Source organism: Gadus chalcogrammus, chromosome 1 (assembly GCF_026213295.1).
Source record: "Gadus chalcogrammus isolate NIFS_2021 chromosome 1, NIFS_Gcha_1.0, whole genome shotgun sequence".
NCBI classification, from domain to species: Eukaryota; Metazoa; Chordata; class Actinopteri; order Gadiformes; family Gadidae; genus Gadus; species Gadus chalcogrammus.
Genome location: NC_079412.1, coordinates 1,542,886 through 1,558,477, shown reverse-complemented (window position 1 = coordinate 1,558,477; position 15,592 = coordinate 1,542,886). Strand labels below are relative to the sequence as shown.

The window sequence follows — 15,592 nt, the reverse complement described above, 5'->3', positions numbered from 1 at the left end:
TGAATTATTATTATTATTAATTTTCCTCCGGATGCGGGGGGGGCGTTGCGTCTGTATCAATTTGTTGCGGGTCTGGTCGGTTGAGGAATTTAATTCGCTGGTGAGAGTTTGCAAAATAAGAGCCGTGTATTGATTCTCGGTTATGGTGGAGTAGGAATTGGAGGAATAAACGTTGGCTTTGACTCTCTGAAGTCCAGATTGAACCGCGAGAACCCAACGCAGTTGCTTCTTTAGCGCTCTTGTGATCTACGGTCGGTCACACGGTAACGTCAAAATCAATACTGTAGCGCAAATTCACACCGGTGTGAATTTGCGTCCCACCCACTGGCACTGATCCTTTAACAGGTCTGTAGTGTCAGTGGGTCCCAGCCCCTAGGCAGGTATTAAAATTAGGAACTAGTGCTTGTAGTTTTTTTGAGAAGTCAAATGGGTGAATTGTCCCTTTAATCACCACAACGGTAGAGAAACAAGAACGCAGACCAGAGAGAGAGGACGGAGAATGGCTTCTTTAAATGGAGGATTATGTCTGGATTGTTTTAAAGGAGCTCAGAAAGACAAACAGACAAGGGCTACAAACAAGGTTATGGTGGTGGTGGACTTTTGTTTACCCTCCATGATCTCATTAACAGAATGAGTTAATTTGACATTCATTTTACCTTTGAAAGAGGGGCCAGACGCGATCAGTCCGATCGCCAGAGATATTTAATTTAATTTCTTAAAGTCCCAGTTCCTTTCATATGTTTTGAAGTAAACAGTATTTGTCTGTTGCTTGTTGCGTGAAATCTTTCGATGTTACCAATTTTTTATGGTGAATCTTTAGAATTGTAATAATTGTCAGAGCCTTTTCAGCCATAGGAACAGAACTTTATGCTATGCTCTCCGCTCCCGGCTCATTTCTGACCAATCAGGGCACCTCTTCCCTGATTGGTTTGGGTAATCCACCTTGCCTTTCAATACCATGGATATTCAATGCAACGCTTCTCAATGGCGTCCAACACAGGTAAAGAGGGAGCAGAGCTTGAGACATCTCTCAGTGGTGGAGCTTCCTGCCGCTGAGTCACAGCAGCTTCCGCAAAAGACTCAAGACTCACCTGTTCAGAGTTCACCTAGACTCAACATAGCCAACACTTCCCATCCCTCCTGCTTTTGTATGTTGTATGTCCTGCCTCTTAATGCAAGTACTTATCATATGTCGTAGTTAGTTATAGTACTTAGTTGTGTAGCATCTTATCCTAGCTGTATACAGGGAATGGGTTAACCTAGCAATTGTTAGTGCATTGCACTTGGTTCTATAAACACCCTTACTGTACCGACAGCAATATATTGTTTCACCTTCTTCTGACAAATGTACTTATTGTTAGTCACTTTGGATAAAAGCGTCTGCTTCATGCCCTAAATGTAAATAAGACGACTGCAGGGGGGTCAGTTAGGCTCTCTTTAGATTCTAGTTAGGCTGAGACAAGCACTGGCTCTAGACCTGCCATCAAAACTTTCCACTAGTTTAACGTGTTCTTCTAACTGTCTTGCAGTTTACCAAGGCAGTGTGAAGACAGCATGACCACCACTTAGCGATTGGTTCTCAATTCAATATGATGATTGAAATAACGCGTTAATGTTAAATAGTCAAAATGAATGTTATGTCATTTGTAGCATTCTTATTTCTGATGATTGTCAGCCCCACTTAAAAGCATCTTATATCTAGGTGCACGTACGTTGTGTGTGTGTGTGTGTGTGTGTGTGTGTGTGTGTGTGTGTGTGTGTGTGTGTGTGTGCGTGTGTGTGTGTCTGTGTGCGTGACGTAGCAGTCAACACCTTCTTGTTACTTGTCTGTTACTACCAGTAAACGACGAGAAATGTTATGACGTTAAAATATGTAATGCAATAGGTTGTAGTCTATAGAAAGATATCCAACAATCCATTTTGCTTACTTATGACACAAACACACAAACCCAATCCACGGCCCAACATGGTTACATGCGCCCTTTTTATGAAAGAGAAACATACATTTAGGGTCTAAATATCTCTGAAATCAAATAGGTTAATATCTAAAATCACGTGAGGTTCTCGCTGGACAAATAAACTAAACAAACATTTGGACATGAGAAAGGACTCCACTCAAAACTAGTTGCACAATAAACACAAAACCAAGCGTAGGCACACGGCTACAACGTACATCGCAAAGGAACCAGCACATACACGTCAACCACAATCCCCTTCACAGATCTGTCTTTTTCTACAGTGCAGGCCCCTCCCCGGTGGCCCTAGGAGTGGGGCCCACTCCCCGGTGGCCCTAGGAGTGGGGCACCATGCGGGACCAGCGGGCGCTCTCGCCGGTGTGCAGGCGGAAGTGCGTGTTGAGGTGGGCCGACTGGTTGAAGCACTTGCCGCACACGTGGCAGCGGAAGGGCTTCTCCCCAGTGTGGATGCGGTGGTGCCGCCGCAGCATGCTGACCGTGGTGAAGCTCTTGCGGCACACGGTGCAGCCGTATGGCTTCTCTTTGGTGTGCCAGCGCATGTGGACCTCCAGCTGGCAGGCGAAGCTGAAACACTTGCCGCACTCCCGGCACGCGTGCACCTTCTGCAGGCTCTGGCTCTGGTACGTGGCCCTCGGGGGCCGGAGGGGCCGCACGCCCTTGAGGCGAAGGGCCGGCACGCCCACGTTTGTATTGTCGCTCGAGTGCCCTGTGGGCTTCGTGTCCTGTTCCTTATCCGCGGAGATGCTGGGTCCATTTGGGAGCCTGATGCCGCCGTGTGGGGCATCGGCGCAGGGGTCCGTCAGCACTTCATGGAAGTTTGAACAAACTGGTTGCAAAGCGGTTGGGCTGGGGCCAAACCGATCGATTTCTTCTAGAATATGTTCTGTTTTTACCTCATCAATCACTCTGTCATACGAGGGTTGTAAAGGTGACAGATCCACCAACATGTGTTCTCGCTCAGTCTGACCACCGTTTTCTCCTGAGAAGATGGACAGGGAGGTTCTTGTGTTGTTCTCATCGCTTCTGATCGGACTCTGTTCCTCTTCCTCCTTTATCTCTCTGATGGGTGGCGGGGACATGTCCCTGTCCCCCCGACTGGCAGGTGTCAGTCTGTCCTCGCATGGCAGTGGGTCTGAAGATGGTTCTTCTGGCGGTGGGATCGAATTCGTTACTGCAACACAAAAAGTGTATTTAACGTCTGGACCATTTAAGGACAGTAGAGACTACATTTACATTTAGGGGATTTTTGCTGACACTTTTATCCCAAAGCTATTTACAATCCTTCATTCACACAACGGCGGAGTCATCCGCGCAGGGCGACAGCCAGCTCGTCAGGAGCAGTCTTGCTTTCAGACACCTCGACTCTCAGATGGGGGGAGCCGGGGATTGAACTAGCAACCTTCCGGTTACCAGTCAATCCGCCAGTCAACCTGCTACCTCCTGAGCTACGGCCACCCAGATTAGGATTACACTAACAAAACGTGTACTATCAGATTAAACTGGGACCTCTCCTACCGGGCTGCAGTAAAATGCGCTGCACTGCCACGTTCAGCAGCCTCTTGAGCCGCTCGTTCTCCTCCTTGAAGCGGAGGATCTCGTCCTGGTACTCCGCAACCGTGTTCTTGATGGCTTTAAAGATGTCCTCGGCCGCCGCCGTAAGCCGATCGTTCAGAAAAACGTTTAATAATTCCAGTTTCGTCATGTTGTCTGGAAATTAAAGGCGTTTTCCTTGTGTTTACATCCGCTCACCCGGAAGTAATGATTGAGGACTGCCGGTCTTTGGTATACGTTTAAAGTGAATGTAGCGCCCACATGCGGCCGATGAGAATATAGGCCAGGGATTTATTTTATTTGTATATAAACTTTTTGTATGTTTGTAATTGTCAACATAATTTAATACATTCCTTTATTCTTTCTATGTCCGTTAACAGGAAAAACATGTTGAAACAATTTCAGTGCCTACTTTTTTCTGCATCATGCGAAACACCAATAATATATATATATATGAATCTAGGCCTGGGATTAGATTAGGATATTTTATGCCATTGCATTAAAAAAGTGCATCTGATTTTGGAAACGGTATGGGTCTAATACAAATTGAAAATAATATTTCGTGATTAAAACATTTTTTATTCATAAAGCCACATACACAAGTAACCGAACAGCAATCTTAAAGTAAAATGACTAATTGTGCAAACATTTAAGCAAAATTCTGAAACTAACAAAGAGAAGAAATTATTAACAAGCAGGTCAAATTGTAAGGGTTTCACTGAAGTTATTAACAAGCATCTAATTCAAACAGAAGAAAGCGTCCCTGAGTTGTTGTCGATACGGTCATAGGAGAACATAATTACTAGATGAATGGCTCAAACATGATCGTAGGGGCCAACATACTTTTTATTTTGAAGAATCCGCAACTTAAAATAAGACAAAACATAGTCAGAATATACAGATAAAGGTTATCAATAAACTGTCAATAAAAAGCACTTGGAAATAAGACAAAATGTGACAGTTCCCCTTTAGTATCTACATCTCCATTAAAATCACATTATTCAAATGATCTAGAAAAGCTCCACATTTGAGTAATGTTAGTGTTTGAACAGGACGATGCATAGTTTGACATTTAACCAATCTAGTGAGATAAATAATAGGAGAGGCAGGCAGCAACAAGAGGATGGTCTACATTAAGTGCAGCTATTCATCTATCTTTGCATACACAGTATACACATGGAGGTGGCTCATCTGGAACAACTCCTCACTCAGACACTCCCGGATGACCCCCGGCCTGAAGACCTTGGACACATCACAGCGTCGGACGCAAGGCCATCACATTGACATGGATGTTCAAAGATAAAAGCCATGTACAGAAACCTCCTTTGTTTGTCGGAATCTAATATAAATCCCACTTCAAAAAGGGGCGTGCTTTATATGAGAGCAGGTTTCAAAACAAATCTTATTTCTATATTCGATTTGCTGAAATCCAATATAGTTGAACTATTTCTGCTTGACTTAAAGGTTGTAAGGTTTGACTGAAACCTTACAGGCCCCTCCAGAGCCCCAGCACACAGACGGCGGTCAGGGTAGGGGGGCTGCGGTCATACTTTTCTGAGCTTCAGCTGTCGATCATTTCCGACAGCTCCTGTAACAGGTCGTCCTCGCCCATGCCCGGGTCCATGTCCTCGCCCAGGTGGTCGTCAGTGAACTCGTTCATCAGCTCATCAAAGTCGTCCACGGCGGAGGAGCTGGAGACGTTAGAGACCCGCGACGCCACCAAGCTGGTCCTCCGGGGCTTGACCTGGGTTAGAGTCTTCATCACCGGGCTGGAGGCAGAAGGACAGGTGGTTAGGACACGCCACGAGGACAAGAGGCGGGGACACGAGACGAGGCCACGAGACGAGGACACGTGACGAGGACACATGACGAGGACACGAGACGAGGACAAGATGTGAGGACACGAGACGAGGACAAGATGTGAGGACAAGATGTGAGGACACGAGACGAGGACAAGATGTGAGGACACGAGACGAGGACAAGATGTGAGGACACGAGACGAGGACAAGATGTGAGGCCACGAGACGAGGACAAGATGTGAGGCCACGAGACGAGGACAAGATGTGAGGCCACGAGACGAGGACAAGATGTGAGGACACGAGACGAGGACAAGATGGGAGGACACGAGACGAGGACAAGATGGGAGGCCACGAGACGAGGATACGGGACGAGGCCACGAGACGAGGACATGATGTGAGGCCGCGAGACGAGGCCGCGAGACGAGGCCGCGAGACGAGGCCGCGAGACAAGAGACGAGGCCACGAGACGAGGCCACGAGACGAGGCCACGAGACGAGGCCACGAGACGAGGCCACGAGACGAGGCCACGAGACGAGGACACGAGACGAGGACACGAGACGAGGACACGAGACGAGGACACGAGACGAGGACACGAGACGAGGACACGAGACGAGGACACGAGACGAGACCACGAGACCACGAGACGAGACCACGAGACGAGGACAAGATGTCACTAAGTCAACCAAGTGTGCCTCGGTTGCGACCTTTGGCTGGAGGTGGACCACTAAACTGTCAAGACCTTTTAAACAGACCAACTGGTACTCCAACGGTAACACATAAAAATACACATGCATTGGCTGATCAAGAACGCCAGGGGCCCTTTTATGCATAATTATCACTGCAAGAAGGCAATGGTCAGTAGGAAACATGGGAGAGAATAAGTCAGCAATGCTGCTTATTATCCCACTGTGTTTATTTAGCAATCACAAATTGACATTATAATATCTTTAATCCAAACGACCTCTGGTCTTTTCCATTATTGTAAATGGGTCCCTTTCAAGCTAATCCCCCTATTTCCCCTTTCAGTGAGGAGGAGAGCTGAAGTAACCCCCCTAACAGTGGCCTGTACCTCTGGGGGATGGTGCAGGACTCCATGGCGGCTGCGTCGGCAGCCCGGTCAGCCATGGTGACGGGGCTGGGGGGGAGGTCCTGTAGCGGGGGGTGGTGGAAGATGGGGACGGTCTGGAGCTCCTCTTTGGCCAGGCTGCTGCTGAGCCCTGGGCTCTGGGGCGCTGCAGGCCTGGGCTGGGACTCGCCCTTAGTGGGCGATATCTGGAGGAACACAACAGGAGGAGTCATACGTCTGAACATACTCACTTGACCGGCAAGAAGGATACAGGATGGCTACGGTCAGGGACCCAAAGTAAATGAGTTAATAATCTCACATTATAATACACATCAACTCCAGGTACATCTACTCATTTGAAAGCAAATGTAAAACAATCATTGCCATCCTACCGCTCTCTGTTTGCATTGCGGCTCCTGCAGTTGCTCCTCCGCTCCTCGGGAGGCGCTGTTCAGAGGTTTCACTTCAGCGACTGCAGATCGCACTGCCAATTTTCTCTTATGGCCCGGCCTGACATGAGTGGCATGCTTCATTACCGACGGCTTCACGTTCAATTTGGGCCTCACTGTAAGAGAGGGATGAAGAAGGACAATGATGACGAGGAGGATGCAGTACAACGAGTACAATTCTGTCTTGTGGTAATGGTAACACCAAAGTAACCATATACACCGTGGTACCTTTTATCTCTGCGCTTTGCCCAGGGGTCTTGTGCTGGGACGCCATCCTCTTGGTTTGTTTAACGTGTGTAAGGGTGGAGCAGCTGTTCAGTCCCTGGCCGGTGGCGGCGGTGTTGCTGACGTGGTGTGGGCTCTGGGGAGCAGCGTCTGTCAGGGGGGGCTGGGGTGGGGGGGTGGGGGCTGCAGTAGATGGGCTGGGCACAGAAGGTGAAACAGCCTTGGATTTAAGGGCAATCCGTTTACGAACGGGGGGGCTCTGTGTTGTACAAAGACCCTCAGAGGACTTCACGGCGGAGGGGGGTGTGGCTGTGGCCGCCGGGGCGTCTAGGCTTTTGATGGGAAGCGTCTTCTTGACGGCGGGGACGGGGGAAGGTTTCTGGGGGGGCTCGGGGTCTGTGCTGCCCGGAGACGGGCACGGTGAGGAGGAGGCCTGCTCCTCCAGCTCTTGCTTGCGAAGACGTTTCTCCCGCATGATCTCCTCAAAGGTCTTGACCTTGACCCCGTTTCGGGAAGCTGTGTTGACCTACAAAACAAATCCCCACAGTGAATTTTTGATCAAAGCCTGTTCTAGAAGTGTGTTAATTCCCTTTTTGTCCGGTCGATGTCATCGGCGAGGTCATACCTCAGCGCTGGAGGTGGTAGATGCAACCGGCTTTTCTTTGGCCTCAGGGTTTTTCTTAGTCTGTGTGCCGCCTGATGGTGTTGAGGACTCCACCGCACTGGGTACTGTAAACGGGAAAGCAAACGGCCGGTCAAATGCCAGGGAATAGGATTGCAACCTCCGTACCTAATAATAATATTACTATACTATAATAACAGCACGTCATTGGAATGGGAGGAAGAGACGGCCGTATTTACCCTGAGCCTTATTGAGGCACGGCAGCCCGGGCTTCTTAGCGGGATATTCTCCGGCGTCTGCAATGGGGCTCTTGGTGTCTTCAGCTCCCCTGGCCTGCTGAGCCTGGAGGCGCGCAGCCTTTTCCTGCCGGATCTCCTCCAGCGTCTTCACCCTCAGGTCGGCCCCAGGAGGAGACGGTGGGCCCCTGGCCTTGGCGGAGGGTCTATGGGAGGCCGGGCTCGCCCTGCCAGGACTGGGAGCGCGGTCTGGCTCCAGCTGCTCCTCCTCTGGCTTCTTATTGGCGTGGACGGAAGAGAAGGTCTTGGTCTGAACGGGGGAGCCGTCTTTGACCGTGACAGACCTCCGGGCTACCCTGGGGGACTTGGTAGACGTGGTTCTGGCGGCGTTGGAGCCCAGAGCCGAAGCAGGAAGACGCTCTCTCTTGTTCTGAGCTTTGGACGCCTTCTCCTGCCGGATCTCCTCCAGGGTTTTAATGCGGATCTGCTGGGTGGCTTCACTTGGAACCAGTACACTTTCGGGTTCTTTGACTACGACGGGAAGAAATTGAACGTCAGCTTTTATGCCAGATTTGACATGTAGTAAATGTAAATAACCTTAACAGGTGCATAATGTACACAACAAACATTACCTGGCCACACCGGAGCTTCTGCGTCGGCTTGAAAACCAAGCCGTTCTCTGATGGGCTTGAGGCCTACCGGGAAAAAAATAAACAGGATGAACAAAAACCGCAGTGGCCAGACTAGAGAACGCAGCTCGACACCCAGGTGACCGGATGAGGTCTCTGGATGACGCTTCCAACTGACCGTTTCTAGGGTGCTGCCCAGTTTGCTCCGCGTCTCCGACCACCCTCCCCAGGCGGTCAGCCAGGCTACGTTTCCTTGGTGGCTGCTCCAGAACAACGCCGTCTACAGACAACAAACCAAAACAGTTAAAGAACGACCAAATCTCATTGCTTAAAACAATCCTTCGTCTGCAACAGGACCCAACGAGATTCACCTTTGTTTAGCATTGTCTTTCCAAGCCGATCACTAATGTCGTTTCTTTCGGTTTCTCCACAGTAAACTGGGTCTGTGAGAAAGAGGTCCCCAATCATGGTTAGATTAAGTTTATTCACACGGCTGGCTACGTGCATCTTTACCTATCCTACATTGTTATGTCCTTGAAAAGCCACCTACCCTCTCTGGCTTGGAAGCCGACTGGGTGATCGTGGAAGCGATGGTTCTCTCTGTTGGCCCGGTGGCTCTTCAGCTGGGCCCCGTCGGGGCCCTGGACAGGATAACCAGCCCTCTTCATGCTAGCCTTCAGGGCCTTCCTCAGCCGGATCTCCTCCAGGGTGCTCACACCAAAGTTCAGAACTATGGAGACAATGACATAACATTAGGACAATCAAAAGTCTCTTCATAACCCAAAGGTCCTCGGCTGTTGCAGCTCTACAAATGTTAAAACCCTTTAAAAACCCACAATTAATCTAAAACCAATAGACGACTGAATAGTTCAGCAATTTCAAAAATCTGCAATTTTGCAGGATCTTTTTCCTGGTGGCCCTCACTCTATTCTGTTATAACCAGAAGAAAATAAGTTAGTAAACAATGGTTTTAACCGTATTTAACTGCTATTCAGATGTTAAACGGCCAAAGATTAAACATAAACATTAAAAGAACAGTAAACATGTTTGGAACTTTTCTGTCCGTCCGTCGTCCAGAATAACACCTGTGTGTTTTAGGATGGGCCATCTATTCTAGTTTCATGTTGTCCAGTCGTGCTCATTCTAGATCCCCAATATACAATCAAATTGAACGGGGGAAGAATGAACATTTGATTTAGAATATTTTCACATCAATTAATACTGAAATAGCAATGTTGTATCTATAAAAGAACGGCTCTCTTGGACTTTATAACACTGGCACTGTGGCAGGTGTCAAAGTGCTACAGAAGAATTAGGTTGGTGTTTGAATCTCAATAGAACATTATTCTAACTAACAAATATCTGAATATAAGGGGTCTGCCGTACTACTTACTGATAGCTTTTCCAAATAATGACAATCGCATTGAATGAGTATATGTCCACTTCTCTTACTTTGATTGGAGGCTCCAGACAGTTTCCTGGGAGAGGTCAGCCTGTTTCCATCTGGGCAGTACTTGCCATCCTCTCCCTCTTCTGAGAACTGGTCTGGAACCACACACACATCGATGTTCAGGATTAGAACATTGTCATTTAAATCTTAACGGGACCCATGAAGACCTCTGCCGCAGGTCCATCAATGAACGCACCGTCCTCGTCCTCGTCGTCGTCCGCCGGGTTGATGACCACCGGGGGGTGGGTGGGGCTGGGGACCGTCTCCTGAGCCTCCGCCTTCAGCACCCCTCTGAGCTGGGGGTTGGAGGCCGCGGGGAGAGGTGTGGGCGGAGGAGCTGGTTCTTCATGCTGTGGTTCCTCCGCCTTGGGACCTGAGAGAGGAAACCCGTTCTACGTTATTTTCGGACGCACCCATAAAAGGAAGCAAATAAAACCACCGTAATACATTTAACGACAAATCCATTTCTACCACATAAATGTATCTTGAGTTCTTAATCGTGCCCTTATTCTCATCAGTGGAATTCTAATATATATATATATCAGTGGCGGCTGGTGGTTTTTAAAGTGAGGGAGGAAGGACTGCGCGCTGGGTTGCCATTGGCCTGCTTGCACTGTTGGTGTATGGTGGCATAAGAATGTGAGACTCAAGTTGTTTCAGGGTGTTTTGGTGAACTGCAAAATAGCAGGGAGGGAGTTATGTGAACACAATTTATACAAAGCCACCAGTGGCATCACTGTAATTTGAGAAGGAAAGGATGCAAAGCATATTAGTCAAATCAGGCCTACTATTGATTTGTAAAAGTAAATAAAAAAATCTGAGCCTATTATTGCCCTCACTGACTGAAGTTATTTAGCTATGTTTATTTTCAGTTACAATTGCTTGTAATGCTACCAGTAAGTCATGCATACCTAGCAAACCATGTAGCACTCACAACACTGACGTTGCCATTACTTCTGGTGACCTTGATTTTGGGAAGTGGTCTACCTCTTTCTTTGGTCGCTAACTTAGCACTGTAACTGAATGAATGGAATGCTTTTTGTAATAAGACGTTAACAATGTCCTCCGTTTCCAATGTTTCCATTGTGCATTTAGGATCTCGCTATCGCAAATTTCACTTGCTCTGCGTCTCTCAGACTGAGCACCGCGGCAATGCAGACCGGGTTTGTTGACAGCGTTGCCAGATTGGGCAGATTTCCCGCCCAATGATAATTTTTCCAGCCTAACATGGTTAAAAGTAGCCCAATTGGGTGGGAAATCAGACCAATCTGGCAACACTGCTCAACATCCAGGGATCCTGCTTATTGGTTCATAGCGCAGACGGATAGATTTTTGCGCGAATCAGACCCCTTAAGGTCCCACCCACTCAGAGGAGGACTTTCCTCCTCTCTCCCATTGAAACCCATGTTATCCACCGGCCGCCAGTACTTTCGGTAAAATGAATGGGAGTGAACGGCGGCGGAGGCCTGAAGTAATTGTTAATAGGCGATAGGGGGTGCTAATGTCCCTTTACCCAGGGAAACGAACATTATATATTCAAAGGCAATAAAGTAGTCATATTTAAGGGCATTAATTCATTACAATAGTCTGGGCAATCTACATTTTTTATTCTCAACAATGTTAGGGAGGATCTTCCTCCCTCTCCTCAATGGAGAAGCCTCCACTGATATATATATCGTAATTGAAAAGCTCCCGTAAGGGCTGAGATTGCAGAGCACAGCTGATTGGAAATGGAACAGCTGTTCGCTTTCACAGGGAAAAACTAAGGAACTTCAACCTACTTAGGCCTACTAATTAACGTTCAAAAGGAATTAAATCTTCAACAAAATATGCAGATACTGTCAAAATCGGTTCCAGGGAGTATATAGGGATTATTAATGTTGTTATTGATGGTGTTTTTTTCTGGAACGAGTATTCGAATATTAGCTCGGAAAAACCAACGAGTATTCGAAGCCTGAAAAATGGCATTCGGGACAGCCCTAATGGTAATTAAACATTAAAACACCTGCGTCTTAGAGTCCAGTGCGGCTTATATATGTACACATCATTCAATTTAGCTGCTGCGGCTTATACTCCGGTGCGCCTTATAGTGCGGAAAATACGGTGTGTATATATATATATAGATATAATATATATAATATTTCTGCATGAAACCAGAGGCTTAAGTAGTTCAAGACCCACATTATGAACCCAATAGTCAAAGCAGCAAATGCAGATTATGGTAATGCATAAAAATTATTATAGGCGTGGGCTCTTTATGGTCTAACTGCAACCTTTAGTTTTGAAAATAAACTTCTGGTGCCGGCAGTCACATAGAAACCTCCCGGCAGGGTGCGCTTTGCGAGCACACAAAAAGACTTACAAGCCGAAATAATAACATTTCACCTCCGCTGCTGAAACTCCATCCTAGGGGAAACACTGCATAATGATTAGAAAAACAAAATAAATCGTACCTCTACTTGGTGGGACTACGACGCCGTCAATGAGCCGCTGTTTTTCATGGTAGAAGACGCAGTGTGTCTTTTGGCAGCCGGCGGGCTGGTTTTCCCAATAACATGCAATCTCTTTCCGGTTTTTCTGTTTAGGATGGAAAAAAAGAATACGCACGTTATACCATTTGGTAAAGGGTGTAACAATGTCAATGTGGCACGTTAAATTACTAACAGTTGGTATACCCACATGGATCAGTAGCTTGCGCCTACCTTGATCACAATGCGAGTCAAGTTATGTGGCTTAAGCTGCTATACCCACACATATCAATAGCTTGAGCCTACCTGGATCTCCATGTGACGGAACTTGCAGACCATGCGGAAGCAGCGGCCCTCCTGCCACAGGTTGCATACGGTCTCGTTCCCCATGGCAGCCTCACAATGTCTGAACGGGCAGCTGTCTCCCTGACCAACATCAGAACATTTCAATATTAGGAGGCGTGAATTGCTGGGTTTTCTATATAGACCTTATTATGCATGTATTTTTATAATTAAGAAACTACTGCTCAAATGCCCTGATCCCATACTTTGGTGCAGGTCGAGTAATAGTAGAAGTAGCAGTCATCTCCGTGGTTGGTCATGTTCGGGCTGGTGGACTTCTTCGCAGGCGGATGGAATTCTTTCCCTGTTCAGCGGTAGGGTCAGTATCTTCAGAAACAGCAAAGGCAAAAGATTTCTCATTTCTGGATAGAAGTTCAGAGTCGCTCTTCAGAACAGGCCCTTTACAGTACTTTTGTCAATTAAAAGTGAGGATGTTCCAGGCTTTGGACGGTCAGCCACATTTACCTGAAGGGCTGGTCTCCCTTCTGGGTGAACTTCATACAGGATGTCTCCTTGATCAAACGATGTCCTGAAGGAACACTTGATCCATGAGATAAGAGGGAGAGAGAGTAGGTGGGCTAGAGAGACTTGTCGTCCTACGACACCCCTTCTGAGACCATCCGAGACACCTTTATCTCCAGCGGACTGCTAAACATTACCGATGGGGTTGTGCAATGTCCTTGTGTGTGTTTGGTTTTTTTTTTTGCTTTTTTTTGTAATGGAGGGAACTAAATGAATAAATTGGTGAGGGGGCCAGAAGTGCCAGGATCTTTTAAAAAAGAAAAAATCTCTGGATGGGATCCAAGAATACTGGAAACGGGAGTGGCAAAAAAAAATATTGGGGGAAAAACTCAAAGCAGAGAAAAAAATCCTTCAGCCTCCTCTTAGGCTAGGGAATGGCAGGGGTAGAGTAGGTAAACACTTGGTTGCATTGGGTGAGATCAGAATATATCCCTAAATTGGGTTGAATCGGCCTTTGGTGATGGTTTTGAGGACTACAAAAATTTGAAACAAAAATCTTCAGGGAAGCTACTTTCACAGGGGAACTGTATCCAGATCCAGAGATCCCATCAAAGGGAGATGAAGCAGGTTTAAAAACCTACGAATAAGACAAACCCCTCGCCAGGAACTGAAAAGGGTGGTTATGAGGACACACAATTTGCACATTTTCAACATTGGTAACTTCAACATTAGGTACACCACAACAGTAGAAACATTTCAAGTTGTAACCCATCCCTAGAATGCGAAAGACTGATTTATTTATGTTTAACACATAAACGTTTTTTTAACTTTTTACTTTCAGAAAAGTGGTCTTTATATTTACCCATCATATTTGAAAGACCTACAGCAAATACATTCTTAACATTAAAAAAGTCCCCAAAAGTAGTGACTTCCATTTGAACAGATTTTGTATTCAATGTTAGAGAAAACTGTGGTGGTTCCCCACCAACTGATCACGTAACTTACTGAACAAGACCAAGAAATACTGGCAGAGATCCTGGACTAAAAAAACTCAGTTCTCGTCAACAATCAGAACCTTATTCGTATAAAACATTTTTCTGATAAACATTAACGAGCGTAATGTTGTCATCAGACTTGGTAGACCCGTCAGTGGAGACCGAATATATAGAAAACAACGCGTTTGTGTCGGTGAATGACCCACTATACCCCTGATCTCCACAGTACAGCAGGATGGAGAGACAATATTATAAATGATATAACCGATCTCCAACAGGCTGGCCGTTTAAAGGACATAAGCGATGTTTAAAAACAGCATAAGAGATGTTTAAAAACAGGCTAGCTCATGCTAAAGACGCGCAGAGGCCTAACCGTCCACCCCTCACGCGAGTACGTATAAGCTACAACTCGGATGCTGATTTTTGTAACACAGAAACGTGAGAAACAAGCAAACAACATGTGTTTTATAGTTAATTACCAGTTATCAGATTAAAATAGAAACCATATATTCTAATGAAGAAAATAGACCTGTCCACGACTCCGTGTCCGCACTGGAACGTAAACAAAATGGCGACGTGAAACCCGAGCGACAATGAGCGAAAACCCTCCCACTCTGAGATCATCAGGCCGTCACCCTATGGGCGCCATCGCCCCGCCTCGCCACCAGTGTTGCGTGATCGGGACAGATTACCCACCCAATCTGGCCGAATCTATGCAAGTATTGCAGCAACAGTCTCTCGTCGTAAATATTTTTTTTCGACCATTGTAAACACAAAATACGGTCTACGAGTTCACAAGTTTATGTGCACACATCCTATCCTGTGCATCACAACTTTAAAGAGTCACGCAATTTACAATTTTTCTACAATCAAGTTGCACATCTGTGAAAAAAATCCTCACAAATAAAATGATATAGAACGCAATGTTGATTCAGCATTTTAATGAGCGAGCACAAATCCATCGTTACAACTGCTCGAATCTGCTCCTGCAAGTCTCAGTTGTGGGTTTTTTTGCAGGTAGTTTTACAACGCGTCTAGGTGGTACATGTGTAGCAAAAGTAAGAAAGTGTTGAAAAAGGTTCTCTACATCCTTCATTGACCCAAGGCTTAATTACGTTAATCCCCAAACCCAAAAAGGATCCGCTGTTTATTGATAATTGGCGACCTATTTCATTACTATACACTGACTACAAAATGTTTGCCTCAATAATTGCAAAACGATTAAAAAATGATTTAGACATTATTATTGATGAAGTCCAATCAGGATTCATGAAAAGAAAGACATATCTCAAACAATAATCGGCTTAGATATATTTGATTAT

At 46.4% G+C, this 15,592-nt stretch overlaps 2 protein-coding genes across 5 annotated transcripts; both read right to left on the bottom strand.

The window, feature by feature from the left end:
* Positions 1-481: 481 nt before the first annotated feature.
* LOC130393348 (zinc finger protein 79-like) lies at positions 482-3,752 on the bottom strand. Its single transcript, XM_056604051.1, has 2 exons — positions 3,492-3,752; positions 482-3,147 (listed from the first exon to the last, which is right to left on the bottom strand). The coding sequence occupies exons 1-2, from the start codon at positions 3,676-3,678 to the stop codon at positions 2,291-2,293; spliced, it is 1,044 nt and encodes a 347-aa protein (XP_056460026.1). The 5' UTR covers positions 3,679-3,752; the 3' UTR covers positions 482-2,290.
* Positions 3,753-4,069: 317 nt separating this feature from the next.
* zc3h11a (zinc finger CCCH-type containing 11A) lies at positions 4,070-14,894 on the bottom strand. 4 transcript variants are annotated; one of them, XM_056603715.1, is made up of 17 exons: positions 14,750-14,894; positions 13,279-13,353; positions 13,020-13,140; positions 12,778-12,897; positions 12,457-12,580; positions 10,200-10,376; positions 10,006-10,098; positions 9,104-9,283; positions 8,925-8,996; positions 8,732-8,833; positions 8,557-8,619; positions 7,928-8,455; positions 7,692-7,795; positions 7,070-7,592; positions 6,785-6,957; positions 6,396-6,598; positions 4,070-5,296 (listed from the first exon to the last, which is right to left on the bottom strand). In XM_056603715.1, the coding sequence occupies exons 3-17, from the start codon at positions 13,071-13,073 to the stop codon at positions 5,089-5,091; spliced, it is 2,724 nt and encodes a 907-aa protein (XP_056459690.1). In that variant the 5' UTR covers positions 13,074-13,140; positions 13,279-13,353; positions 14,750-14,894; the 3' UTR covers positions 4,070-5,088. The 4 variants fall into 4 exon arrangements, with proteins under 4 accessions (XP_056459690.1, XP_056459839.1, XP_056459768.1 ...); XM_056603864.1 differs by having other exon boundaries at positions 13,020-13,117; XM_056603793.1 differs by having other exon boundaries at positions 13,279-13,342.
* Between the last annotated feature and the right edge of the window lie 698 nt (positions 14,895-15,592).

What these genes read in the sequence shown, in the direction of transcription:
- LOC130393348 (XM_056604051.1), bottom strand. Translation starts at nt 3,678, where the DNA reads ATGACGAAACTGGAATTATTAAACGTTTTTCTGAACGATCGGCTTACG. An exon ending in GCGCATTTTACTGCAGCCCG is followed by an intron (nt 3,148 to 3,491) that starts GTAGGAGAGGTC and finishes TTTGTGTTGCAG; the next exon opens with TAACGAATTCGATCCCACCG.
- zc3h11a (XM_056603715.1), bottom strand. Translation starts at nt 13,073, where the DNA reads ATGACCAACCACGGAGATGACTGCTACTTCTACTATTACTCGACCTGC. An exon ending in CGCAATGCAAACAGAGAGCG is followed by an intron (nt 6,599 to 6,784) that starts GTAGGATGGCAA and finishes GTGTTCCTCCAG; the next exon opens with ATATCGCCCACTAAGGGCGA. An exon ending in TCCTGCACCATCCCCCAGAG is followed by an intron (nt 5,297 to 6,395) that starts GTACAGGCCACT and finishes TTCTGCCTCCAG; the next exon opens with CCCGGTGATGAAGACTCTAA.